Source organism: Melopsittacus undulatus, chromosome 4, assembly GCF_012275295.1.
Source record: "Melopsittacus undulatus isolate bMelUnd1 chromosome 4, bMelUnd1.mat.Z, whole genome shotgun sequence".
Lineage (NCBI taxonomy): Eukaryota > Metazoa > Chordata > Aves > Psittaciformes > Psittaculidae > Melopsittacus > Melopsittacus undulatus.
In genome coordinates, this window is record NC_047530.1 from 49,037,132 (window position 1) to 49,063,154 (window position 26,023).

Here is a 26,023-nt window from a genome sequence, read left to right on the forward strand (position 1 = left end):
ATCCCCAGTGCTGACTTTCTTGACTTCCTCCATGAAATTTGACACAAGCATGAGATGATCCAAACACTCAGTCCATCTGTGACCTCCCATGAAGATTAAAGCACTCACTTTTAATACATCAGGTCCCACAGTAAGCAGAGAGCACTCAGGCTCTTGCCCTGGGGAGAGTGAGGCAGAGTGCTGTGGAGGTGCCTTCCAAGGGGAAAACTGTTGCTTTGCTTCAACTACATTTACTGCAATTGGGAAAACTCAAGACTTTTCGAAGGCACAGACACACACCTAACAAGTCTACAGGCAGTTCAGGAAGGCAGTGCAGACCCCCTGGCAGTGTTTCCCTCTCTAGACCACAGGTGCAGAGGTTTGGGAACACAAGGAGTAAACTTCATCTCTGCTTTGTAGTAGTGCTGATGTGAGAGAGAAGGAAATAAGAGTTCCATTGAGGGCTTTATGGCCTACTTGGGTCAAGGCTGTTTTAGGGTACCCCATGTTACCTGGGCTACAGAACTGGTAGATATGGGCAGAGCATGGTCTACTTGGACTTGTGCAAAGTGTCTGACACTGTCCTCTTGCATGCCATCCTTGTGTCTACATTGGAGAGACATGGATTTAATGGATGGACCATTCGATAGATAAAGAACTGGCTGGATGGCCACATGCAGAGAGTTGTGGTCAATGGCTCAATGTTCAAATGAAGACCAGTAACGAGTTGTGTTCCTCAGGGTTGGTGTTGAGACTGATCCTGTTCAACATCTTTGTCAGCAACAACAGCAGGATTGAGTGCGCCCTCAGCAAGTTTGCTGATGACACCAAGCTGTGTGGTTTGGTTGATACCCTGGAGGGAAGAAATGCCATCCAGAGGGACCTTGACATACTTGAAAAGCAGCCAATGCCAACCTCATGAAGTTCAACCAACCCAAGTGCAAGGTCCTACACCTGGGTCAGGGAAATCCCAGACACAGCTACAGGTTGGGCAGAGAAGAGATTCAGAGCAGCCCTGGAGAGAAGGACTTGGGGGTGTTGGTTGATGAGAAAATGAACATGAGCCAGCTTCAGTGTGCGCTTACAGCCCAGAAAGCCAACTGTATCCTGGGCTGCATCAAAAGGAGTGTGACCAGCAGGTTGAAGGAGGTGATCCTGCCCCTCTGCTCTGCTCTCGTGAGACCTCACTTGGAGTATTGTGTGCAGTTCTGGTGCCCTCAACATAAGAGCATGAAACTGTTGGAACAAGTCCAGAGGAGGGCCACGAGGATGATCAGGGGGCTAGAGTATTCACATCCAAGCTTTGTTGCAGATTCTCAGGAGAAGCCAGCTCAAATATACAAGTTAAATCCTGTATATTCCTTAATGGCGCCTCATCCCACCACAACTCCTGGCTAGGGACCAGATATGCACTTGACTGCTGGAGGTTAAAAGCTTCTCTCCTACTGAGCCCCCCTCCAGAGAGAAGGCATGCCCTCCTAAGGGGACCCTACATCCTGCCCAAACTCCTGTTGCTGTTGCCAGGGGGAGAAGTGATCCTCACGGAGAAGAGGCAATCTGCAGCAGCAGCAGGAACAGGACAAAACAAAAAGAGGCAAGGCAAGACAGGAGGCTGCATTCTGCCAGCATGCCTGTACACACAAACAGTGCAGGGAGCAGAGAGGGCTGTAACTGTCAAGGCAAACAAGTCGCTGTGACATGCCAGAGCCTACAATCTAAGCTCATGCATAACTGCATGTTGTCAGCCACAGCAAGGAGGCCCAGAGACTCAAACCATCAATGTACAGAGCGTTTCCTTCCTATTCTCAGTCTGCCTAAAATTCTTCTGGGCAGGAAAGAGGAAAATATTGGCAATGCTACTTTTGAACACAGTGGCAGGAGGACAAGACAAAACTTGTCAGTCCCAGTCCCTTCTGTGACACCAGTACTTCTGGAAAACTAAGGCCTGACTCTGGCTCCTACAATAAAGCATCTTGTGCTGAGTGTGGTGCACATTTCCACAGCGGACACAAAGCCTTAACCATCCCACACAAACCCCAGGTGAATTTGGCAGGCTGTATAGATTTATGCCTTCTTTTCCCACCACACCTGATTATTTTGGACACAGGACTGCTGGGATAACTATAGCATGTGTCAGCCTTTGAGCCTTCAAAAGATCTGCATGCAGTGCTCTAGACTGGGAACAAGTGATTGCTTCCTCTTTTTAAAACTGACACAGCAAATGAAGGACCTGCAATGAGAAAATTATGGAAACAGAAGAGAGGTAGAAATTCCCTCATGCACTCAACTATGGCCCAGCAGAGAAACAAATCGGCTCCTTGAGTTTTGGTCCTGGGCCCTGACAGCAGCGATCATGGCACCCCTAAAGCAAGGGATAAAGAGATGTGCCCTCTGCAGAGATCTCACCTGCTGTGCTCCACAGCTTGAACAGCTGCTTTATTTGCTTTATCTGCCCTAGCACAGCTTGGTTCAAGATTGTCCCATCTTTCCTGAGGAGAGCCCAGTTCCTAGAAATGCTGAACTCACTTGAAAGAGGTAACAAAGTGGAAAGCCTCCCCCTGGGAGCCCTGAGGGATGCTGCCCATGCAGGGGTACTCACATGCTGCTGTACAGACGCTGGCCATTCTGCTGGTTCTGCAGGCGAGTTTTTGCCAGGTCAATGGGAAATACACAGGTGACCCCGATCAGCCCAGCTATCCCTCCATTGATCAGCTTGGCAGGTAAACTGTAAGGGGATGAGACATAGAGTAACAGATTCGTTAGCATTGGGATAATGTCAGGGGAGGGAAAGAGGAAAGAATATGGCTCTTCTGGATGACAAGAGTTAACACATCTCTGTGTGACAAGGCTGTCCTCCTCTCGTAGCATGGCAGGAGCTCTCAAGGCAAAGCTTGGCCCCTGCTGTACACAGGTGGGAAGAGGGGAAAGCAGCACATAGCATCAGGACACACCACTGGCTAGTGGAGTGGAGGCCAACAGCTAAGCTACACATCACTAAGAACAAGAAAAAACTCTGTTCGCCAGGACCCAAGGATTTCAGTTGTCCCTAGAGGAGAAAAGAAGACTGCTGAACCATCTTACAACATCAACTGATTTGAGTTAGGGCCTGATGGCACCCAACCCAGGTTTACTGGCAAATGCTTTTTAGCACCACAATCAGATACACATCTAATGAGAGGTTCATGACACATCAGCTGCTACCATCATGTGGGAGTGAGCCCAGAAGTGCCCAACTGGCAGCTGAGGAGCAGACGGCTGCAGCTCCAGGAAACTGTTTCCAGACCCACTGCCCAGGGCCAGGGGAACACACACAAACCAACAGCACAACAAAACCACCAGACCAGCAGCCTCCATGGCTGCAGACACAGAGACATGAGCTTATACCTCTCAGAGAAGTCAAAACCTGGCTGGCTCCATGTGCTTCCAAAATGGGGGGCCTTTTCTGCTCACCTTTGTGTTCTCACAAGGAATTCTTGCAAGTGGTGTTGACTGAAAGCCAGATCAGCTAAACACGGGTTTACAGCAAATTCAATTACGAAGAGTGTCCAGCACTTCTATGCTTGACAAACCACTACACACAGAGACAGAGGAAGCCTGTTTGAGTCAGCTCCCTCCAATAAAGCACAGGATATGGCTCCTTGAACACAGGACCTGTCGGATATTAAACTGATGGCAGTCCTAGATTGCAGCTGGGAGTCGGCAAGGCTGAGGCCTTCCATGGCAGGAAGGGGCATGCTGCCTTTCATGACAGTGACATGACGCTTTGGATGGGGACACAGACTGCATTACCCACTGGAAGCGGCAGTGGCAAGGCCAGACATGGCATGGTGGTGTGAAGCTCTGCAAACACATTCCACCCAGCAGCACTGCAGAAAGGATCAATAAGCAGCTATACTGAAAGAGCTGCCCCTCAGCTCCAGGCAAGGGAGGTTGGAACTTGATGATCTTAAGGTCCTTTCCAACCCTAACTATTCTATGATTCTATGACTCAGGGTTCCAACTTGAGGTCTCCCTGTGGGAAGCAAACAAAAGAGGGGTGGGGGAAAAAAAAGTCTTAGCCCACAAGTGCTAAGCATGACCTTGACACCCCAGGAAACTCTGTTCAACCTCTGCTCTCTGCAGCCAGAGCTTCTTACTCCTCAACACCTACACCAATATAGCACACACACAGGCCCTAGGGCTGGCACAGCTGGAAGAAGAGGTGCCAAAGACAGGCAGACAGACCTGAGCTCAGCCCACATCCCCAAACAAGACTGTGCTGACTGAGATTAAATCAAACACAGTACATTAAGAAGGCAGGCCCAAATCAGTGCATGAGCTCAACACAGGGCCAGACTGCAAGATCTCAGCAGCTGGAGACTCTGTTGCCTCAGGGATCTCTGCACCACAGTCTGAGAAAGGAACAGATTTGCCTGCAAACTCCTACGCTCAACTTCTCAGGACATGGGAAAATTCCAAACAGTTAGCTTCGTATCATGGCACTCTCCTTAAACCATAGTCATACTGAAAGAGGAGGTTAGAGACCAGATAAAAGCATGTCAAGATGGAGGCACCAGTGGGAAGGAGGGTGTCTCAAGACAGTATCACATCAGCATCCCCAAATTCAGCTCTGAAGTCACTGCTGGCAGGTCAAGACCGCAAAGCACAATCAGTGCCCCCCCAAATTCAGCTCTGAAGTCACTGCTGGCAGGTCACAGACTGCAAAGCACAATCAGTGCCCCCCCAAATTCAGCTCTGAAGTCACTGCTGGCAGGTCACAGACTGCAAAGCACAATCAGTGCCCCTTTCCAGCCTCAGCACTGTCTTCGCTTCTCTAACTGACCCTGAAACACCAGGGCCCGCAGACACTTGCCTCTTTCAAACCTGTTCCAACAGTGAAATCACAGGGTTTGTACCAGGTGGGAGTGAGACAGAGACACTTGGCAAACATCTTGTCTGCTGGCACCGTAAGTTCAAAAGATTCCTCAATTTCAGCACAGACCCCAGATAATGAGGAAATAGCCTGGTGTGCCTGGGCAAGCCAAACATTTGGGCAACGGGAGCTGCAGAAAGCCTTTCACTCTGCAGGTGAGAAACCCTTGCTCAACATCTGTATCACACCTAAAACCAACCATCCAGGTTCCCCCAAGCATATGACAGAGGGAGACTATCATAGATGGACTGTGCAGCAGTGTCTGGTGAGATGCTGAGATCAGGTTCCACACACACTGCTGCTGAAATGCAATGCCTTTGATCTTACCCTGCAGCAAACTGCTGCTGTGGATTTTAGTCTTTTGGTATCAGTCTCATCTTGCTAAAGGGTGACAGATGCATGCTGCAAGGGAAGAGGGGTTCACTAGATCCTCCAACCTTTAACACGTCTCCTTGGCTCAGCTGCCTGTGACCACTGTAGACTTGTAGTCACACAGATGGGAGAGATAACCTAAGCAGGAGAACTAAGGGATTTGGGGCACAAAGAATCTGCAATAGAGAGGGCACGGCACCTGAATCAAAAGCTTCTTCCCTTGTGACCAAGTCATCCCACTTTTCACGTCAGTGTTCCCTGCTCTCTCACGGGGTAAAAATCCACTGTGCTTTGTCTCTCTGTCCTATTTAGCTTCTGCACAGCTACTGCCTCTTGCTACCAATGTGCACAGGGCTTAGCGTAACAGGGACAACACAGGCTAGCATACAAATAAAGCTGTTTTCTCAGTTTAACACAAGAAGGCATCCAGTTCTAGTGCTCCTCTTCAGCCCTTTTAACTAGTCCCTGTAGCCATCAAGGTCCAGTTTACATTGCTGAGAGCATATTGGAGGGGATGGGGGAGATCTTGGAGGATATGTCTTCCCTTCCTTCAAAATACCAGGCTTCAAATGGCCATGGACAGGTGGTCCTTTTAGTCTTCCAGGGCTATCAGGGACATACACTCATCCGGCTCCATGGAGGTGAATCTCAGCCTGCCTTTCATGGGTGTATGAGAAGTGTGCCAAGTACTCTCTAGACTGGGTAGCATGATGAGCAAATAAACACTCCACAATGCTGTCTTGTTATCAGGACAGCTCAGGATTGCTTTCATTTGCAGAAGGCAGGCATGCAGAAAGATATCCTTATCATAGTAAGCACTAAGAAGGGGCAGCCCTCTTGCCTGCAGGATTCAGGCATTGCCAAGTCCTGGCCATCTGGCACCAGATTTCATTCACCCATTGACCACTTTTTGTCCTGAGCTGGTAACCTGGAAAAGTACATGTTAGAAGAGGACCACAAAAACCCACACCAGAATCCCACAGCATGTAAGAGCCATTTACCTAAAGCAGCTACTCAAGCAGCAGAAAGTTAAACCCACATGCAGGACTGTGCAGATCCACCTAACACAGCTCTTAAGAACCTAAGGGTACAACTCTATCTTTCCAGAAAATGCATCCCAACTCATTTCCAGGGAGGACTCAAATCCAGCCTTTGCATATGCAAGGACCAATGCTCTTAAGTTCCTGCTGCGCACTTAAGTGTCTCTTATTACTGTAGGTACTTTATGATCCTGCGATCACTCAAGCATTGACTGGCTTTAGAAGAGGGGCACAAGGCTGCATCTATGTGGACTTTGTCATTACAAGCACTGCATCCTCGCTGGTCAGGGAGCTGGCTTTGCTCCCCTGATATCAGCAAGCTGAAATCAGCAGGTCAAGCTGACCTTTGAAAGAGGAAGCAAAAACAAACAGACTTGTGCAGTGTAAAGGGAGACAGTAGGAAGGAAAAGGCAGTGAGAAAAGAGAACTGAATAAAGCAGAGATGCAACAACATGGCAAAGACAGAGAAATAAGAGAAGGTTGCAAAAAAGCAGGTACGAAAGGAGTGGAGAAGAAATCAGAACTGTTTAAGGCCAGAAGAGATCTCCTCCAACCTCCTGTACCACAAAAGTGATTGAAAGATTTCAAAAGAAAAATCCAAAGCACAACCAACAAACCAAACACTTTTTAAAATTACCTGATCTGTTTATCAGCCATTTAATTCAAACTTGATCTTGTTAGGAAATGAATCTCTTCCTTCAAATTGCTCCTCAATTTCTTTTTCAGTCACTTCTTTTTCACTTCAGTTTCTTCCTGGGAAAGGAGAGAAAGATACCAAGGAGACAAAGTTGAAACACTTTTACTGTTCCTCAAGCTCAGGTCCTACTGGGCAGCTGCAGGGTGAAGCCAGCCGAGGAACAAGTGACTTAAGGAAGCACCTGCTCTCCTTGGAGTGGAGACATAGCTTCCCAGGGAGCCTTATAAATATGTGTGTGTGTATAAATATAGAAACATATAGGAAGGAAAGAGATGCCAGAGCCATCAGGCTCCACCAGCAGATGAGGAAGGGCAGCAGCCATGCAGTGCACAAGCTCTGCCCAGCATCCAGCACAGCAGTACCCATCACAGCTCTAGTGCCAGGGAGCATTTAAAACTGCACTGTACGGATCTCCAACCCCCTGTAGGTCCACCCAGCCACCCCAAGATAATCACATGCTATTACAAGAACCATTCACTACTTCCCTCTAACACATGTGCTGGCACCAGAGAACAGTCTTCAAAAACCTGCTCCTCCAGTGGTTACAATCCTTCCTTTACTTTCCAGCCGGAAAGGACAGCCCATCCTCAGTCTTGTGCCAACACTGTCTTTAAGCAGCGCCTCTCCCTCCCCAGGCTATTGAATCTTTGGACCACTCCTTTCAGCTCAGTGCCTACTGGCACAGCACTGAAGTTCCAAGTCTGCAAAAAACCATTCTAAGACTCCTATTTGCTACTGTTTATCAAGAGCTGGTAGAAGTCACCACACAAAGAAATCTGGATGCTGGAGAAAATTTCAGAAGCAGACACAACCTTCAGATTTCTGGAGGCATCTTTGTCTCCTCTTCATCTCCAACCTGGGAATCAGGTGCCCCATGCTTTCTTCAGGCATCTCAGCAGCACCCAGCCATTCTCCTCCCTCTCCCCTTCCAGATGACATGTGGGTGGCAAGCCAGAAGCAGAGGAGATACATTTGCCCTTTGCTTCTGGAATGCAATTTGCCCCTTAATTGCAGATTTCCTAAGCCACACCAGATCTCACATCCAGCAGTGTACCTTCCAGACGGACACTTCTGCTCTGGAGATGCAACCTGAGGGCCAGAGGCATTCCTGAGCATAAAAGGACCCTGAAAGTGTAAAAAGCTGGTGACGGTACGAATATGTATGGGAAGGAGAGCAGATGAAGTTACACACAGTCCAGCAACAACCTGCTACCCTCCCTGTTACATTAAGTGCCAAGAACAGGGCAGCATAAAAGCATTTGTCCAGTCCCACACTTGGGCAATGTGAGAGTAAAACTGCCTTTTCTGGAGTCCTACATTTAGCTAAAGCCACAAGAGACCAGAACATGAAGCTTACTAAGGAAAGGAGCTTCTCTCCAAAACACTGCACACAAACCTCGTCCACTGCACTACTACACCTTCCATCCCTTCTGTGAACACCAGGGAAGGAATGCTCCTGCTGCAGCTGCACAGTAGGAAGGGGTAAAAACAGTCTTCCTGGGTTTAAAACCAGACAAACAGGATGCCTGTATGGCCAGCAAATGCCAGGACTACTGTCATCTCCCCTAACACAAGTGACTCAACTCATGGACAAGTGAGGGGAAGAGAACTATGCGATCATTTTACAGCAGACACCAGCACTTGATAACTGTTTATACAGCATCTGGCACAGCAAAAGCCTGAATGTGTCCATGATCAGGGGATTTTAATGCATTAAGGGATTTTAATGCACTGAAGTGGAAAGTTTATTTGAACTGTTTGTTTAAACAGAGCTTCAGCAAATGACCATTTGCAAAACAAATTCAAGTCACTGCAAACTCTATCTGAACACTTTGCTGCAAACAACAAAACTCCCCAAGTCCCTTAAAAGATGGTGAATGCCGAAGCCTCCAGCATCCTGGGAAGAGCTGGACCCCAGAGTCTCTGAGGGCAGGAAAAGAGCTGCTGCAATCCTGTAGCCTGAAAGGAGGAAAAATACAGGCTGGGAAGAGAATGGCATTAATTTTATAGGATATTAAAAAAACAAATCAAGAACAAATCCATTTAACCTAGAAAGGAAAGAGATTAAGTAAAGAACTGAGTATATCTCCCAAGGAACACGATGCTCTTGGGAGCCAGAAAATGTGAACAAAACCAAAGATTCTGCAGCCAAGCAGCAGTGTTGTCCAGGGCTTCCCATTTGAGCAGCGTCAGGGAGCAGGGCTTGCATCTTCCCAGGAAACCTCCCATCAGCATATGCACTGGGGTAGCAAGCAAGCCAGCAGCACCAGAAAGGTGCTGATGCCTTTTCATGTGGTTAAACTTCACAGCCAGGCAGACAACAGCACTGCTGGAACTGGGAACCTGAATGGCACAAGGAGGAGCTGGGAGGAAACTGGTAGTAGGTACGCAGGGGAAACAAGAGCTGCCAGAGATCCACCTCAAAGCTGAAGAGGCTAAGCAGCCTGCACAGAAGGAGGGTCCTGAATCAAACATCTAGTAATTAAGAGACTGACAGCTGCATGGGCAATGAATTATGTGGCATTAATTCCTTCCTAGAGTGCTGTTAACACAGCTAGGCACAGATTAATGCCCCATTACTTGCACACCAGGATATCCCTTCTACACTTATTAAAATGAACAAGCAAATTTAGTTTCAGAGTGATGCACACACTGCAGCATGGGGAATCGCCTTCATGCAAGGCAGAGAAGCAGTGTAAACGTCCCAAAGCTCACTCTGCTGCATACTGATACCCCAGGACTCCTCTATTCAACCTCTCCCTTTCCACAGCTCACAAAATCCAGCTCCAGAGAGTAACAGAGCAGCCAGACTGGATGTACCACTATGCAAACCAAGCCAGCTTTGGATGGTCCTTCACAACCTCTGCCACTGCCAAAATGGTACTGTTTTGCTTCCCTGCCTTGCCATGCACCACACACACTCATCCACCTACGCTACCCAAATGGCAAGACCTTCTTCAGGATGACTAACCTTTGCAGACTGCAGACCTGCAGCACTCCTGATCAGCCCAGGGCATAGGGATGGACTTCTAACCTCAGTTCTCACCTTATCAACCTGAAGGAAAAGTGCTTACTGAAGAATCACAGCCCAGCCTAGGGCATGGAGGAGACAACACACGGAGGAGACTTGATACGTGTGCTGATGGCAAGCTTGGATGGAGATGCATGCACACACCATTTCCACAAGCAGAGACATCACAGAAGGAACAGATTAGGCTTACCCACACCTCTTTGACCACACTGATCACATCTACAGTAACTGCACAGCTCTATGGCTGTAGATTGCCACCTCCAAGTCCAGATACTACTGCTCTACCCACAATCTCACCTTGAGGGTCCCCACAGCTCAGAACCTTCCTTCTTGTCCCACTTTCCTTCTACCAGGCTGCCAAAGCCACCTCCAGCATCCTCCAAGCCAAGCCTGCCCACCATCTCCCCCAGTCCTGCCAACAGCCCCCACAAAAAGGCCAGCTCTATGCTTCTGCCCTCTGCCCACCCTCCCATTTCCAGGCTCCCCCTCCCAGCAGCCCAATGCTGCAGCTGAGCACAGCCTCTAAGGCACAGTCTGTCAGACATGCTGATTTATCTGGGTGCGCACAGGCTGCCATTTTGAAAGAAGACCTTTAGCCAACTGGTGCTGCGGCCAAAGGAAGCAATCCCGTCCTCTCCCTACACCCAACCGTGTGTTCCCATCCTGGCTGTCATGCCAGCACAAACATTCGTGCAGCATGGTCAGGCAGGGATGAGATGGAACTGGAAGCCAGCACATGCTGGAGCCGTCACTGAAAGCAAACATTCAAACCACAACCCTGCTTTGAAAATAAACAGCAGAAGGGGAAGACAGGCCTCCCTTCCACATATTTCCATTTGTCTTGAGAGCAGACAAACTTGGTGCCCAGCTGGAGAAGCAGACGTCAAGAAGTTGGGCTCAAAGGGTGAGAAGGAGGGAGCAAAGCTGTGCCAGCATTCACTACATCGAGAGGACACAACCATGAAACCACTCACAATGCAGGGGGCCAGCAATCAGCAGCTAATACCTGCTGGGAGAGTAAAAACCCTCTGGGACCAGCACACTGTTTTCCTTCACAGACAAATGCATGTGAAGGTGCAGAGAGCCTGCCAAGTTTTGCTAACTACTGAAGCAAAGCAGCCGTTGCAACAATAATGTTTAAGGAGTGCGAGCGGAACTGCAAGTATTCTTAAGAGAAGCTACTTCATTTACCTTCACATAACAGCAGTCAAGAAAACAAAACTGGCCTTGGAAATGCAGCTACCTCCACCAGTCATCAACAAGGGAGACAGCTCTCAATAGCTTCTTTTGAGCTGGGCCAACCAATCCTCCCACCTCAGAGACATCAAAAGCCCCATCACGTGCTGGAGACAGCTCGCTCTTTCACTCCAGATTTGCCTGTTGGCCTCAGTCACTGCGAAAGAGTTACCAAAGACATCAGACAGACACTTTACTACACCTAGCAACAGTCCCTCTGCCTGCTTAGCCTCAGCCGCACTGGGAAAAGCCAGGCCACTTGCTGCCTCCAAAGTAAGGATCAGAGCGAGTGGAGGAGCAGGTATTACTGGAAAGGAAAGGCACAAAAGAGCAGAGAAGGAAGTGGGGATCCTCCTGCCTCTGAGCAGTAGAAGCAGGAGGAACACATCCAGTTCTCCCAGTCTTCCTGTGAGCTCTCCATCTTGCTGGAAGCTACAGCTTAGCCCCTGCTCCCAGTACAGTACTTTCCCTACTTTGCTGAGAAACCTTAAGCAGTAAATCAAGACAACAAGCATCTCCTGTTACTTCTGTGAGAGCTAAGGCTTGGAGGAAGGCCTCCAAAAGGCACTGTGAGCAGCAAGAGAAGCACCTTCCTGACCTGGAAAGCTTCTCAAGGCAAAACAACCAGCAGCTCTCTCAGATTAGTGCAGAAGCTGTTTGCCCTATTGCTCAACAGGAGGAGTCCCATGGAGGCCTCTCCTTGCATCAACATGGTATTTCTCCCAGACAAGTCTTCTACCCCTCAGTTCTACTCCAGCACAGCTCAGGAAACAGAGACCAGTTCACAGGTCACAACACCAGATCACACTTCAGTTACTAGAGCACATCCTACTCTGGCTGGGCAGAAAGGTTTGCAAAGGGCAACTGCTCAATGCCAAGCCATCTGCATTCGAGTCAGACAGAAAGCCCTGAGCAAGCCTGTGCCAAACTAAAACAAATGCTAGATAATGCCCTTTGACTCTGCATGTCTTGGGAAACTGTCCTGGATCAAGAGCCAGAAAGTTGATGTTCACCTTGAAGCTGGGCTTGGATATCAGCACTGCAGCACAGCAAGAGACCCCATGCAGATCTGGGACCCATTACTTTAAGGGCTGGTCTTTCAATCAAGAACAATCCCTGTCCTGGAGGTTTTGCAGCAGAGCTGCAGGATGGGATGAGTGAAGACAGCCGTTAAAAGTGACTCATCCAGGGCTCACGCAGCAAGTCTTACTGTCCAAGACATCAGGGCTGCCAAGCAGAAAGAATCAGAAGGAAGGTTTCAGAAGGACAAATGAGTGTGCAATGAGAACACATAGCAGAGTCCTGTTCCATAGGAGGGCACATGTTAAAACACTCTCATAAAGCAGTAACTGTGCTATCTTCCCTCACAGGAGGGAGCAGGGCAATGGGTCCAGGAGTGTTCATAGCACCCCTGCCAAGACTGAGGGGAGCAAAGGGAAACCATGGGAGCTGTTGGCACTCTTCCCATCTGAACCTGCCTCCTCTCCAAGCTCTCAAAAAAGAAACTGGGTCTAGTGAATGAGACCTCAAGAGACCTGGCTCTTCTGCTCTCCACAAATGCCACATAAAGCATGCTACAACCCTGCTCTCCTCATTCATCTGAAACACGTGTAACACAAGTAACAAGCCTCTAAACTATGGACAATTATTCATGCTCAAAGACAAATTCAGCCTTGTCTCTCTATGGCTTCTACAGAAACAGGGACCAAGAGGTACAGGAGCCAGAGGGCCAAAAATTCTTTCCATGCATCTCTTAACATAAAATCTTCAGGGATGTGGTGATACGAGGTCAGAGCATGGGCACAGCAGAAATTCAGGCCCAGCATTTTACTTGAAAATAGTGTTGTACTCCAGCCTATGGTCTGTTGGGACCTGCAAGTCCTTGCACTATTTCAAAGGGATCTGTAAGAAGTAGCTACAGAACAACTAATCCATATGTAGACAAAATGAACTACATATATGTGGCAAGTTCTAAGGAAAATTATTATTTAAATTAAGTTTATAATGGTCTATGTTGTTTTGCACCTGGAGATCCAATAGTGGAAGCACAGGCTAACTGACAGATAGTAAAACTGCCCACACATGATCATGCTGGTGTACAAGCAAGTTTGCAGCTTGAACATCTTTGGATGATGTAAGTGGGTGCTATTGCCAGTGGTGCCCCTTTCCAAGTGCCCCTTTCCTTCTTGAAGGGGGGTGGTGGTGTTGGAATAAAAAAATTATTCTTCTTTTGAGAAGAAGGAAAAACAACAAAAAAAATCCAAGTTTGCTTCCCCTGCACTGTATTCCTTCAGGCAGATATTGAACAAGACACAAGCCAGAAATAGCCCCAGCTTCAGCTACTCCAGGGCCATAAATTAAGCTCCATCCCTTCCAGCCCAGCAGCCAGCAAGGGGCCTGCCCAGCCGACCCTGACATATGGCTGCAGTGAGAGGGACGGCCAATGAAGTCACCAGGTTAAATTTCAGGGCAAGGCTTCTCCTTCCTTCTCCAAACTCATCCAAGCCAGTGAGCAGCCAGAATGAAGAGAGAGGGGAACACAAGTCCTCACTGGCTAAAAACACTGCCCTGGAAAATGCCCTCTGCCTTGGTGTGTGCCAAGCAGCCCACAGATCTGAGCCAGTGGGCTGCTGTGATCCTGCACAGAAAGCCTCTACCCACCAAGCCAAGCAGTGTCATTACCTGCCCTTGAAAAAAAAGGCATGGGGAAAGGAAGCACCACCTCCAGCCAGCATCTGAGTTACCCAACAACCATTTCCCCTCTTGCAGACTTTCAGGGTTTTTTTATCTTTTATTTCCCCCCACAATGCACCCTACAGGAGCTGTACCACCAGTACAATATAGACTATCACAGCTCCTCATCCCACTAACCACTGACAGTACCTTCATCCAAGCATTGGGATGATGTGTGAGCAGGCTCTGAGGAAGGAGAAATAATGTATCTGCTCCAATCTACTGCAGACAGATCTGTGTGCAAACCTTATCACCCCACTGAGACTTTTACTTTCCTACTGGCTCTCCCAGGAGGGCCAGGTCTTCAGCAGATGCAAGCCAGAAAAGCAAGTTGTCTCTGCTGGAGTCTGGGAGCTTGATCCTCCACCAGCTGCTGTGAAGAGGGCACATTATTACATACACCATTCTGTCCAGTTTCATGGGATTTCTCTGCCTTTCTATAACAGCTTCATCTTCTCAATGATGCTCCTGCACAAGCTCACAATGACTTGGAACAGTTCAGAGCTTTACAGACCAAGATTACTTGGCAATGGGGAGAAAGAGCAAATGAGGAAGGTAAAAAAAAGGGACCAAGAGCAGGCACGATGCCTACATCTCACCCCACCAGCTACTTCCAGAAAACTTGACCAAAGCTGTGCAAGCACATCAGCTGCTTTTCAGCAGATTCTTCTTACACATGATCACCATGAAGAGCATGACCTGGGATTGTTGCAGGGAGGAGGGGAAAAAATGCAGGAAGCCTCCTTTGCACACATAGTGATCTTGGTTGAAAAGAGCCCCCCAGATGCTTAACTCACTAGTTTTAGAAGCAGTACAGCACCTTACTATCCCACATGCAGGGCCACAGGAACACAGACACATGTCACCATCCTGGACTTGCAGACTGCATCATTCCAGGGTGGTGGAGCACAAACTGTCATTGCTGTCATTCACCCCCATAACTTGCATCTTCTGAGAGGAAAAAAAACCAACAAAACAACAAAAGACACACACACAAAAAATAAAAAAACCCCAAACAAATAAAACAAGCAAACAAAACTACCCAGTGGCAAGAATCCCATGGGACCTGGCTAAGCTCTGTAGGTGGCAAGACCCAGAGCAGCAAAAAGGGACTGAGCACTGTAGAGAATTAAATTGCTTACACCTATTTTTGTTTTTCAAAGAACTTTGCCCTTTCAGTCTCACTTATGAGTAGCACCAGAATACAGCAGCTACTTCCCCTGCCCCAGGATTCACTGAGGGGAAATAGGTTAGACAAAGAAGCAAAATTGCTATCAGTACCTAGCTCATAATTGCAGCAGAGTTCAAGACTGGTTTGCCAAAGTTTATTTCCGTACATTTCCATCTCCCATCCTGTATCATACCATGCTGATTCATTATATAGACCCTTTTCTACAGGCACTGTAGAGCATAGGAAATATTCAGGGCTGGCTGGCAAACCTCACTGAAGGCTTCCTTCCTCTACTGTACCTCCTGCTAATTCCCTTCACAGCTCTGCTCATTAATAAAAATACAACACAATAAAAGAGAACCACACACAAATACAACTTGCCCAAATTCCCTTCATACTGGCTGATCCTGAGTCACCACCGGCGATTAACTGTTGCCATGTGCTGAGGAGGACACAGTTATTAAATTAATAGGGGCTGCTTAACCTGGCTACAAATATACATGAGTTCTTTGTGCCTTTGTGAGCTAATAAGGCATGTGCTAATTACATTAATTCAAACAAGCCCAGTGTGCCCTCAGGGCAAAGTGAGAGAAGGGCACAGCAAATCCAAGCTCTTCTATAATAGCTGTGCGAAAGTGGAAAGTACTTGCCTTGACAGAGCTTTCAGAAGAGAAGCATTGGAGCACTGCAGCTTGCACCCTACAGTTCGCTCAGCCCAGCTGCCTGGCTCACATGAAAAGCCTTGCTCAGTCACCTCTCTCCAAAGAGCCAGCCAGCTTGTTCCTTCCTACCTCTGTGGCCCAGAGCACATCACAAGGCTTGGATGAGAACCCGCTGCTTTGGGACTGTGAGCCTGGGACCCTGCAGGCAGCCCCTTTCCCACAGGCACCATGTGGCATGAGCAGACTGCTGCCCATGGAGCAGCACCAGGGGCTGCAAGCCAACCAGCATCCTGCCATGTGCCACTCCTCACGCTGACCCATCTCCTCCATGACCCTAGAGTTAGCCACGGGCAGTGCAGTGGGACAGGCTGCAGTGCAAGCTCAATCAAGTCAGGCGATCACAGTCGGCTTCCTAAACCCATCTGCACTGGGGACTGGTCAGACCATGCGCATCTCCCATGTCAAAACAGGAACAGAGACTTCAGAAACAGGAGGGAGAAGTAACAGACTGTGGCAGGAAGGAGCAAAAGGACAGCAAGAAAGACACACACAGCCCCAGCAAGGTTCAGACATGCTGAGAGAGGAGCCTCCAGTCCCAAGGGGAACCAGTTCCCTCACTTCTGCCACCCCTGGCAAGGAGCCTGCCTCCGCATCAGCTGTGCTCACAGTAGGGGTGTCGGCTAGGCACTGCCACCACCTCCTAGCACGCACGGGAGGAAGAGGAAAGGAAGTCGGTCGTATTTCTTGGCACCTCCAAGCACATGTGCTCGCCGAGCACTTTCTAAAGCATGCACTTGTTCCTGTGAACACTAGGGGGCTATGCCACAGCAAAGCAAAGACGGGTTTTCTCCTCTCTGCTCCCACTTCCTCCACACACCTTGAGGTACCCAGGGCCATCCCCAGGAGCCTGGGAAAAGCAACCACCTTTCTCTGCAAGGACTATGCCATGCAAATTGCAGAGTGTTTTAAAGACACAATGCTGACTGTTCCCCTCAAAGAGAGAGTCTACAATCAGGCACCAGGCAAGACCCAGGGCTGTGAAGGGGTAATACAACACTTTGTCCTGCACAGACACTGGGACGGACTCAATGCAGTCTTGACAGTGTAGTGGCAGAGACGGTGCAAATATTTGCATGAAGAAAATCATACTAGGGATTTTTAGCCCCTGGAAAGTGGATCTCTCTTAAACCATGTGATTCTTTTTTCCCAGCAAAGGCTGTGGTTACTCAATCACTAGTCCAGCATAACTTCAGGCTACTTCCAAAGAGTAGGGAACTCTTCCCTCCCCCAGCAACCAGAAGAACTCATTTCAGAGCAGGCCTATTCCCAGGTCCGCACATAGCTGTGAACACACAAATGCTTGTGCCAGCACAAAAAGAGCGAGGCAGGAGTGAGCAGCAGCCTCCAGCCTGACTGCTGTGTGTACTGGAAAAACTAAAATTAAACCAATAAACAACAACAAAATAGAACAAGAACCCCTCCAAGGAAGCCTGGAATATAAAGGCTTCAGGGATCTGAACAGAATTCAGAGCCCTGGGGGGCTGCATGTCAACCAATAGCTGTCACTTAGAGTCTTGAAGAGGGACTGCATGAACCTGGCTGGAACAGCAATGAATCCAGCAAACCTTCCACCCTGTCCCTGCAGCAAAGCCACAGTGCACTGACAGCACCATCCACCAACATGGGTGCCAATGCCAAAATACTGTAGGTTAATGAAACAGGACCCCAGGGTCTGGAAGGACATAAACCCTCCTGTGTCACCCTCTGGAATTAGGAGCTGGGCTACACCTAAGGCAATGTGACAAGAGAAGCATCAAGTAAGAACTACCACGTAAGCATACAACCACTGCTGTACAGGCTGCAAGCTCAGCTGCTTGCTAGAGCCAAGTCTGTATTTCAGGTGCCTTTTGTACAAAAGACCAGAAATGGAGAGTAGACAGGATAACAAAAGGCCATCTCCCAGCCTCCCAAACACTGCAACAGCAGGTAGACACCTTCCAAAGGAAGTTTATCTCATTACTAACCACTGAAGGCAGAATTTGACTAATGCTCCCAGTACACTAGAAGAATGTCAGTTAAATGTCATGTTAATCAATATTCTCTGCCTCTCAGCCACATGAAGAGCAATACAGGACACTGCTGCTGCCAGCTTCTTTGCTGCAGGGATACTTGAATGTACCTGCTCTGCTCCTGCATCACAAATGGCAATTCCCTCCTCCCAACTCAGTTTGCTTACGCCAAAGCTGTTCAGATCACAGCAAAATGGTTCCTTGCTAAATGCACGTCAGCGGCCCCACACTGACGTTTTTGTTGCTCCTACAGAGGTTAGCAGCTCTTCCGGGGAAAGTCATACATGCTCTGTGACAAGCAGAGGAATTGTCTGCAAGGGGACTACAGCCACCACCTGACAGCTCAGGAGTCACGATGCACTTACCAGCTCTCTGCTCACCCAGACCGCTGTGAACCAGCAGGAAGGCAGGCAAGGAAAAGAAAGAGAATGACAGGTAGAAAGTGAAATAAGTCAAACTTTGAAAGTCATTCTCTGGACATTGAATGTCTTACCTGGCTACCCTGCATGTGTGGTGCAATGCTGATATCTGCCAGATGTATCCACAAGAATCTACCCAACACAGTAAGCATCATCAGTAAAGCTCTTAATTTTGCACTGCTTAAGAATTAGACCTGTTTTCAGAAAGCTTCCAAACTAAAAAAACTTACCTGACAGCTATGCTCCAACTACCAACCAACAGTGTCTCACCAAAGAGTGCACAGCAGGAACAGCAAATAGCATTAGACACAATAGAATTGTGCATGAGCACAACACAACAGGCACATTGTGTGGGAAGACTAACAATGGTTTGGCAATGCAGACACCAGACACACTGCTCTACTCCAGAGGTCCTTTGGACAAGGATTTCTAGGCTCTAATCCATGATCCACACTGGAAACAGCTGTGGGTACTGGGATGGGAACCTGACTGCCCCATAGCAGAGCCCACAGAACAGGTGGCACAGCCCATTGCCGCTGCCAAAGTTGGCATCGGGACCCCAGGTCTGCTACGAGCTGAGGAAACCATGTTCTTCCCCTGCATGAGCAGAACCTCATCAGGAGAGAGAGGCAGTTACCCACAGCAGCCAGCTCTGCTACTGTTCCTTAGAGTCCCTGGCCATGACCATATAAAGCCCCTTTCATTTTATGCCCTCTGAGGCTAGCAGCAAGTTTGTCAGCTCACATATATGCATAGGTGTGTCCAAATAGCCTTTTGCCAGCTGATCTGTTTGCTTCCACCTCCAGATCACCTCAATTTACACTGTCACAGGTAGAGGTAATCGTGTCAGCGCAAGAGACCACCTGATTGTCCGAAGACCACAGTGTGATCTGACACCTTACCCCTTGCCTCTGCAAAAGTAACCACAGCTCACCTCCACCAGAGCAGCCCAGTAAGCCAAACCTCCCCACAGGAGAAGCAGGAGCTTGCTCAACACCAGGGACCTGGCAGGAGCCGCAGAGACTGAGTCAGCAGTGCACAGATGCCTCCTGAGCAGGCAGGGGCTGCGGGAGCAGCCTGCTCAGCCTCCCCAGCAGCATGCAGGCAAGCAGCACGCTGCACAGCGCACGCAGGCATGCACCCACACAGTGCAGCAGCGGCCTGGCATTTCTTCCCTCCTTTTCAGAGCCAAATTCAGACCATCTGTTGAGGTATTTCTGCAAATCATCCCTCTTTCAGGAAGGACTGGGGGCTGAGTTTAGTTGTTTATATAGTGTCTGGCATTTCTGTAGCGCTTATCACTTCAGTATCCAAGCTATTTCCTTCAGGCCCTCCATTAGTTTTGAAGAACCAGAGCAGGGCACCAATGTATCTGGATTGTAAGTTTCTGGAGAGGAAAAAACAAACAAACAAACAAAAGCAGGACAGTTCAGGGAAAGGGTCAGGCCAACACAAGGTAGCTTATGTCCTTTAAAAGAACTACCACCCTTAGAAAATAGCTATAAAAAATAGTTCATAAACAACAGCTGCTCCCAAAGGATGAGATGAACCAACAAGTGCTCCTGTTGCCTTACAGAGAAGGGCTCAGATTACCCAGGTCATGGAAAATGAAGCTACCCCCATCTTTGAGGAAGCCAACACAAAATGAAAAAGGAAAATGAAGCACCCAAATGAGACCATTTACGACATCAGATCATATCTTCTACAACAGCTTGCACTGCTTTTGCTTACAAGAGGCAAGACCCTGGAAGTGCTGCTGTCCCTGTTCAATTGTAGGGGTAGGGTCAGAGACAGGAATTTTAGGGCTTATTCAAGGTCATGCCCTGGATCTGTGGCAAAGGTGAACACTGTACCCAAATTCACAGTTAGTCCTGACATATCCTGTCCCTAAAACATGCTTCCTTCTTTTTTCTTTTATAAATCCCTGCCTATGACAGATCACAGCATTGAACAGGACACCAAACACACCCCCAGTCTGCGTATGGTGTTGGCGACGGTGTTTCCATCCCACTCTACCCTGCAGGCAACAGGGAACTGCCCTCAGCAGCCACAGAAACAACAGACTAAGCACACCGCATGCTACCACTTCCTTCCACACATGTATCCATGCAAAGCCAGCACTTGCCGGGCACAACACAGAGCACAGACCCTCGATGAAACAAAAATGGTTTCACTGTAAGCTGCAACTGAATGCAGAAATGAAGGATCACGGCCACTGGATTGCCTTCTGGGTTGATCTGAATCAAGAGCTCACTTGCACAGCATCTCTCACTAAAATGACTTGCTGAAAGTCCTGTCTCCATGTTCTAACAAAAAGAGAAAAGCACACATCTCTCTTGCCAAAGGCCTCCTCCAAGCCAGTTAGTCACTCAGTGCAGTAGCACTGCTGCTCTATATATGAGGGGAAGTTTTCCTTCTCCTCTCCCCTCACTTTGTCCATGAAGCTGGGACAGCCTTTAAATCAAGAGCGTGAGCCCCAAACCATGGAGTCAAACTCCAGGCGGGGCAGGCAGTGTCTTCAGTGGGACTTCAGTCATCTGCAGCTGCTTGAATTCATGCCATTCTGTGAAACACAGCTGAATTAAAGGAAAAAATAACAAATCCAGACAGCTCCCCTGATACACCACACACCAGCATCAGTGCTAAAAGGAAAGAGCAGGGCACAGGGAGGTTTGACAAGGCGTAGCCAGCTACCCACCCACAACAGCACCACCAAACCGAGAGCAAGAACCGGTTATCAAAAAGTTTAACAAGAGAAGTGTATGACTCCATTGCTGTGAGCAGCTCACCACAAGCTGCATTAAATCAACAGAGACCCCACAAATTAAATAAATGGTATCCCATCACTTTTATCCTGACACAGAATAAACGTTGCAGACCAGGTGCCTTTCCCTTCGCCAGGCACATAACCTCCATGTAGGTGGCCCTCCTAAAACAGCAAATACTCAAAGCTTTTATATTTGCATATGTGTAAGAGGAAACAGCCAAACAGAAATCCAAACCGCCCAGAGTGACGAGGTCTTTTCATGGGGTTGTCTGAGATTTTGCCTTGTTTTCTACAACTTTTGTACTCCCTGTTACTTTAGCTTCACAATTGGAACTACCAATCAAAACTGAGAGGTTAAAGCAACCTTCAGTTTCACATTGGACAGCTCAATCCACCTCCTCCTTCCTGCTATGTTTGCACTGGAAGGCAAACAGAAGAGGACAGGAAAAAGTTATTTATCTGCGGTTGGGATTAACTTGAGCAACACAACATTAGCTCCAGCAACCATCTCCGCTATTAGCTGGATATGGCCAAATGATGGTCCCCACTCCAATGAGGCACAGGCCAGAAGACTCAGCCTTGCAGAAAAAAAAGCAGCTTCATCAAATCACAGCACTAGGGAACAAAAAACACACTGCCCTGCTAAACTGCAGACACCTCTTCACCAGAGGAAGGGATGCACTTGCAGTCATGTCCTGCTATCTCACTGCACATAGACAGGCTAGAGTCCATGAGAGAAACTGCATTTATGAGAAATGCACCATGAAACACACACACTGTATATGACATGTTCAATAGTAAGATATGAAAACAATGCACTGGCTCACACAGGCGGCATCCATAGCTCACTGGCCATGAAAGCAATTGGTAATTCCAACTGTCCAAAATTCCTGGTACTGCAGGAAAATGTACAAACATGGACATTAAAGCAGTCTTTTGCATTTCCTAAAGACTTGGTTAAGAATTTATACATATACATATACATACATATACATGGACATAAAAGAAATAATAACTAGTCTTTATGTACCTGCAGTAGCAGAAGGCAGGATTCTGTGACCAGGCAGATTCTTCCCAATCCTGCACTGTCGCTGTTGAAAGAGCAGCACAGGTACTTGTCCTTATGCAGTACTGCAGATTTAAACAGGGGAGCAGAGGCAGCTGGAAGAGAAGTGTGTCCAACTGGAAGCCTAACGGGACATTTAGCAAACCTGTAAATGACAGGCTAAATAGGCTGAGTGCCCAGGCACTTCCTGTAGCTCAAGAGGTTCTACATGATAGCCCAACCTCAGAGGCTGCAAACCAGATTTACTCTGCTGCCTCTACCAGAGCAACATCAACTTACTCCAGTCACAGGTGTAGGTGCACAGCTCTGGGACACTGCTGAACTGCCAGCAGCTGTGTAGAACAAGGAAAAAAATCCAAAGCACACACTCTGAAAAAGGACAACCAAGAAGGCATTGGGGAGAAATGCCTCTCTGTTCTGAAACAGCCTAGAAAAGGGGAGATTGCAGAAACTCCCTTCATAGGACATAAGCATCCTATCGTAACGTACATGAACTACAGTACTCTCGATCATAATGAAACTTATTTGTCCCAGCCATTCCAAACCCAGTTTGGTTACATGTCATCTCCTCAGCATAGGATCTCCTAACAACTGGACAAAAATATTTTGCATTTTTCCACCTCTTTTCCTTCTCCCTTGGTGCCTAGTTCAACAACTTCTTATGTCATTCTGGCAGGACAATTTGATTTGACACACGTAGGAACAGCGCATTAAGAGGTACACCTGTACAGGGCATCTTACTGGCACTGGAAGATTGGCAGTGCAAAAGATTTGCCATTCCCTGCCCCCAGGTGAGCCCAAGGATCAAGTGACAAAAGAAAGCATCACACTGGAACAGCTATCACCAAGGGACACAACTCAGCCACATTCAATGCTGCTAAACTTTTCTGGCCACAAACTTCACAAGGACATACCACCTTCCAGCAGCTACTGTGAATATGGCAATTGCCCTCCCAAGAGTGTTTTATTTCCACAGTGGGGTGAAAGAGGGTCCAGAGGCTATAAAACAACTAACCCCCTGTCCAGCAGCAAACCCAAAGCCTGGCCCTTTGGAGGACCAGAGATAGATCACAGCCTACACCACACCTATGCGCTCCTTGCTGCGGGACAAGGAGTAACTCACTGCTCCTGCCTCTTAAAGCCTCCTGGCTGCAGATTATTCAGATAAAACCAGTGCCAGAGATAATTAACTACTTTTACAGCACTGCATGGTCATCACGCATCCCGTAACAAGAGTGTTCCTTAAATCAGTCTTTAGCCCTCATGGAAAAGCTGTTCTTAGGGGAAGCTGCAAAACTGCTACCCCAGTCAGGGATGCTGACTCCAAGTGTCTTTTACTCTAGCTAAACACAGCACAACATTTTCCCACCTAAAAATGCTGCTGCCCTACTCCTGTCTCCCTCCTACTATTTCACAATTCTCAGCACGACAACAGTTACGCAAGAACAACTGTATAGGCACATGAAATCCTTACAGCTCCTAAGTAAGACTTTCCCCACTATAACACCCTCAGCACAGCACAGCTCCAGATCCTACCAGCTCCCAGACTTTGAGGCACACCAAGTTCCAGCCACTGTGTCCCAGTACCTCACACCTCTGCCCTGCCAGAGACCAGCAACACAAAACATGACACAGAAATGAGCAGGGGGCTGCTTCCACATGTACATGCTACTGCCACTGTGGGCAGCCAGGTAGATATTTTCCCTGGTCTTGCCCACTAATTTAAATCTTAGCAGGCAAGAAGGAGCAAATGGCCCTGTCAGGCTGTCAGCGGTTCCTACCTTCTAGTAACCTAATACTGCACATTCCTACTTTTTAAAATGACATCAGCATGATCTTCTAGGGCCCTGGCAACATAGTAAGACATTAACAAGATTCCCAGGCATCAAACAAGGCAGCAGACTTTCCTTTAGAGCAGTGCCAGGCCCCAATTTATGACACAGATTTGCTCCTTACTCCTGCTTGGCTCTGCCATGGATTACCCTTGCCCTCAAAACATCACGTTCCTTACTATGATGGGCACGGTGAACAAACGAGCCCAAGGGCACCAGGAGAAAAACTTTACCTGTGTGAATGACAAGAAGCAGTAGTAGTGCACAGTTAAAAATCTTACAGGCAAGACATTCAAAGGGATAAATCCTCATTAAGTACTGGTGTTTATTTTCTGGCGAAGAGGTAAGAGCAACTCCTCTTATTAGACCTCATCTATGCCTTTTGTTTATAACAGCCTAACAAGCGTAACACAGCTGAGGACAAGAAGATGACCACCATCCAAGCTCCACATGATACATCATTATCAGCCAAGCACCACTCCAGTTCAGTTGCGTTTTGCTTGCCATTGCCAAGAAGCAAGTTCTTGAGAGGCAAAGCCACAGTGACTTGCAGTGATTAAAATCACTGCAGATACCATCCCAACAGCACCAGCCACACCACAAGAGGTAGATCCTAACAGCAGAGAGATTAACGGAGATGAATACACTGTGGTAAGCACAACCAACCTTTAACTATGAACACCTAATACAGATTAGGCTAAATAAATATAGCTGAGATTGTGCCCTGATGTTTGTTACTCTGACAGCCTGGCGAGGTGAGGAAAATAAAAGCTGAGAAGACCTGCAGGGCAGATGCCCTGGGCACTGGAAAATCCCATTTCCACAACTGCACCCTCACCCAGCAGGAGACTAGCTCTTTGGGGGTGCAGAGAGAAGAGGATGCTTGGGGTCCAGTTTCCAGGGTGACCTTGAGGAAATCCCACAGCCTATTCACATTTTCACATTCCCCATCCACAGGAGGAAGAGCACATTAACCTTGACCTACCTCAGAAAAGCACAGATCTGCCTTCGGAGGGCCTGGAAGGAGCTCAGAAGGACTTAGATGCAGGATCCCGACCTGTGTGACCAGGGTAGCCAGAGGCAACCCCGGAGAAACGTGCAAACCGCTTCCAATATAAAAAGCGGGAGCTCGGAGGCACTAAAGGGCACGGCTGGGACCACACACGTGTCACCCGCAGTCTCCCCGGCGCGGCAAGGGGAGGACGGGCAACGCCGCTTACAGCCCCCAGCACCCGGCAAGGGCAGCCCCGGGAAGCACGGAGCGATCTCCCTCCGGCTCGGTGCTGACACACGCAGACCTGCCCCCCAGATCCAGGCACACGGACCCCCACCCGCTGGGACCGTCAAGGGGGAGATCGGCGCTTCCCAGCGGGAGGGGAGCAAGTGGAGGGCTTACAACCCTCGGGATAAGGGAGGGGAAGTGGGGCCCAGGGGAGCCTGCACCTCCGGGGGAGGAGGGTACATGGGGGCCAGGGAGCCCGCAGCCCCCGGGGCGAAGGGCCGGCCCCAGGGACCAGGGATGCAGGAAGGGGGCTCGGCAGAGCTCTGAGGCGAGCGGCCGCTGCAGCGGGAGCCAGGCCGGAGGAGGCGAGCTGCAGGCGGCCGGCAGGAGAGGAGCCGGGACAACCAGCAGCACCACCCGAGGGCCGGGGAAAGGCTGCGCCCGCACTTACCAGTCCGGGGCGGCGGGGTCCCGCCGGGGCCGGAGACCGGTGCGGCGCGGGGTGCGGAGCTGCTCAGCTCGGCTCGGCGCGGCCCGGCCCGGCTCAGCTCTGCCCCCTCTGGCAGCGCAGGAAAAGCCGCCGCCTCCGCCGCCGCCGGGCCCTCCCCGCCGGGGCGGCCGCCGCGTTGCCATAGCAACGCCCGGCGGGGCGGCCGGGCCTGGCCGCGGCCTCAGCGGAGCGGACGGTTCCCGGAGCGCCGCGTCCGCAGGCATCGGCAGCCGCTGCTGCCCCGCCGTGCCCGGCGCCACCCCCCCGGCAGCAGACACCCCTCGGCAGGGTGCGCGCTCCCGCAGCTCCCCCGGCAGCCATCTTG

At 49.1% G+C, this 26,023-nt stretch overlaps 1 protein-coding gene across 2 annotated transcripts in view; it reads right to left on the minus strand.

Moving 5' to 3' along the window:
* SLC25A22 (solute carrier family 25 member 22) overlaps positions 1–25,739 on the minus strand; it is a 47,899-nt gene extending 22,160 nt beyond the window's left edge. Inside the window, exons 1-3 of one of the 2 annotated variants that reach the window (XM_034062557.1) lie at positions 25,660–25,739; positions 6,941–7,056; positions 2,579–2,704 (exon numbers count right to left, since the gene is read on the minus strand). In XM_034062557.1, the coding sequence (XP_033918448.1) occupies positions 2,579–2,704; positions 6,941–6,960 (146 nt within the window). In that variant the 5' untranslated portion in view covers positions 6,961–7,056; positions 25,660–25,739. Of the gene's footprint in view, positions 1–2,578; positions 2,705–6,940; positions 7,057–24,971; positions 24,989–25,659 lie in introns of those variants that run through there. The other variant, XM_005149219.3, reaches the window with a different exon arrangement.
* Between the last annotated feature and the right edge of the window lie 284 nt (positions 25,740–26,023).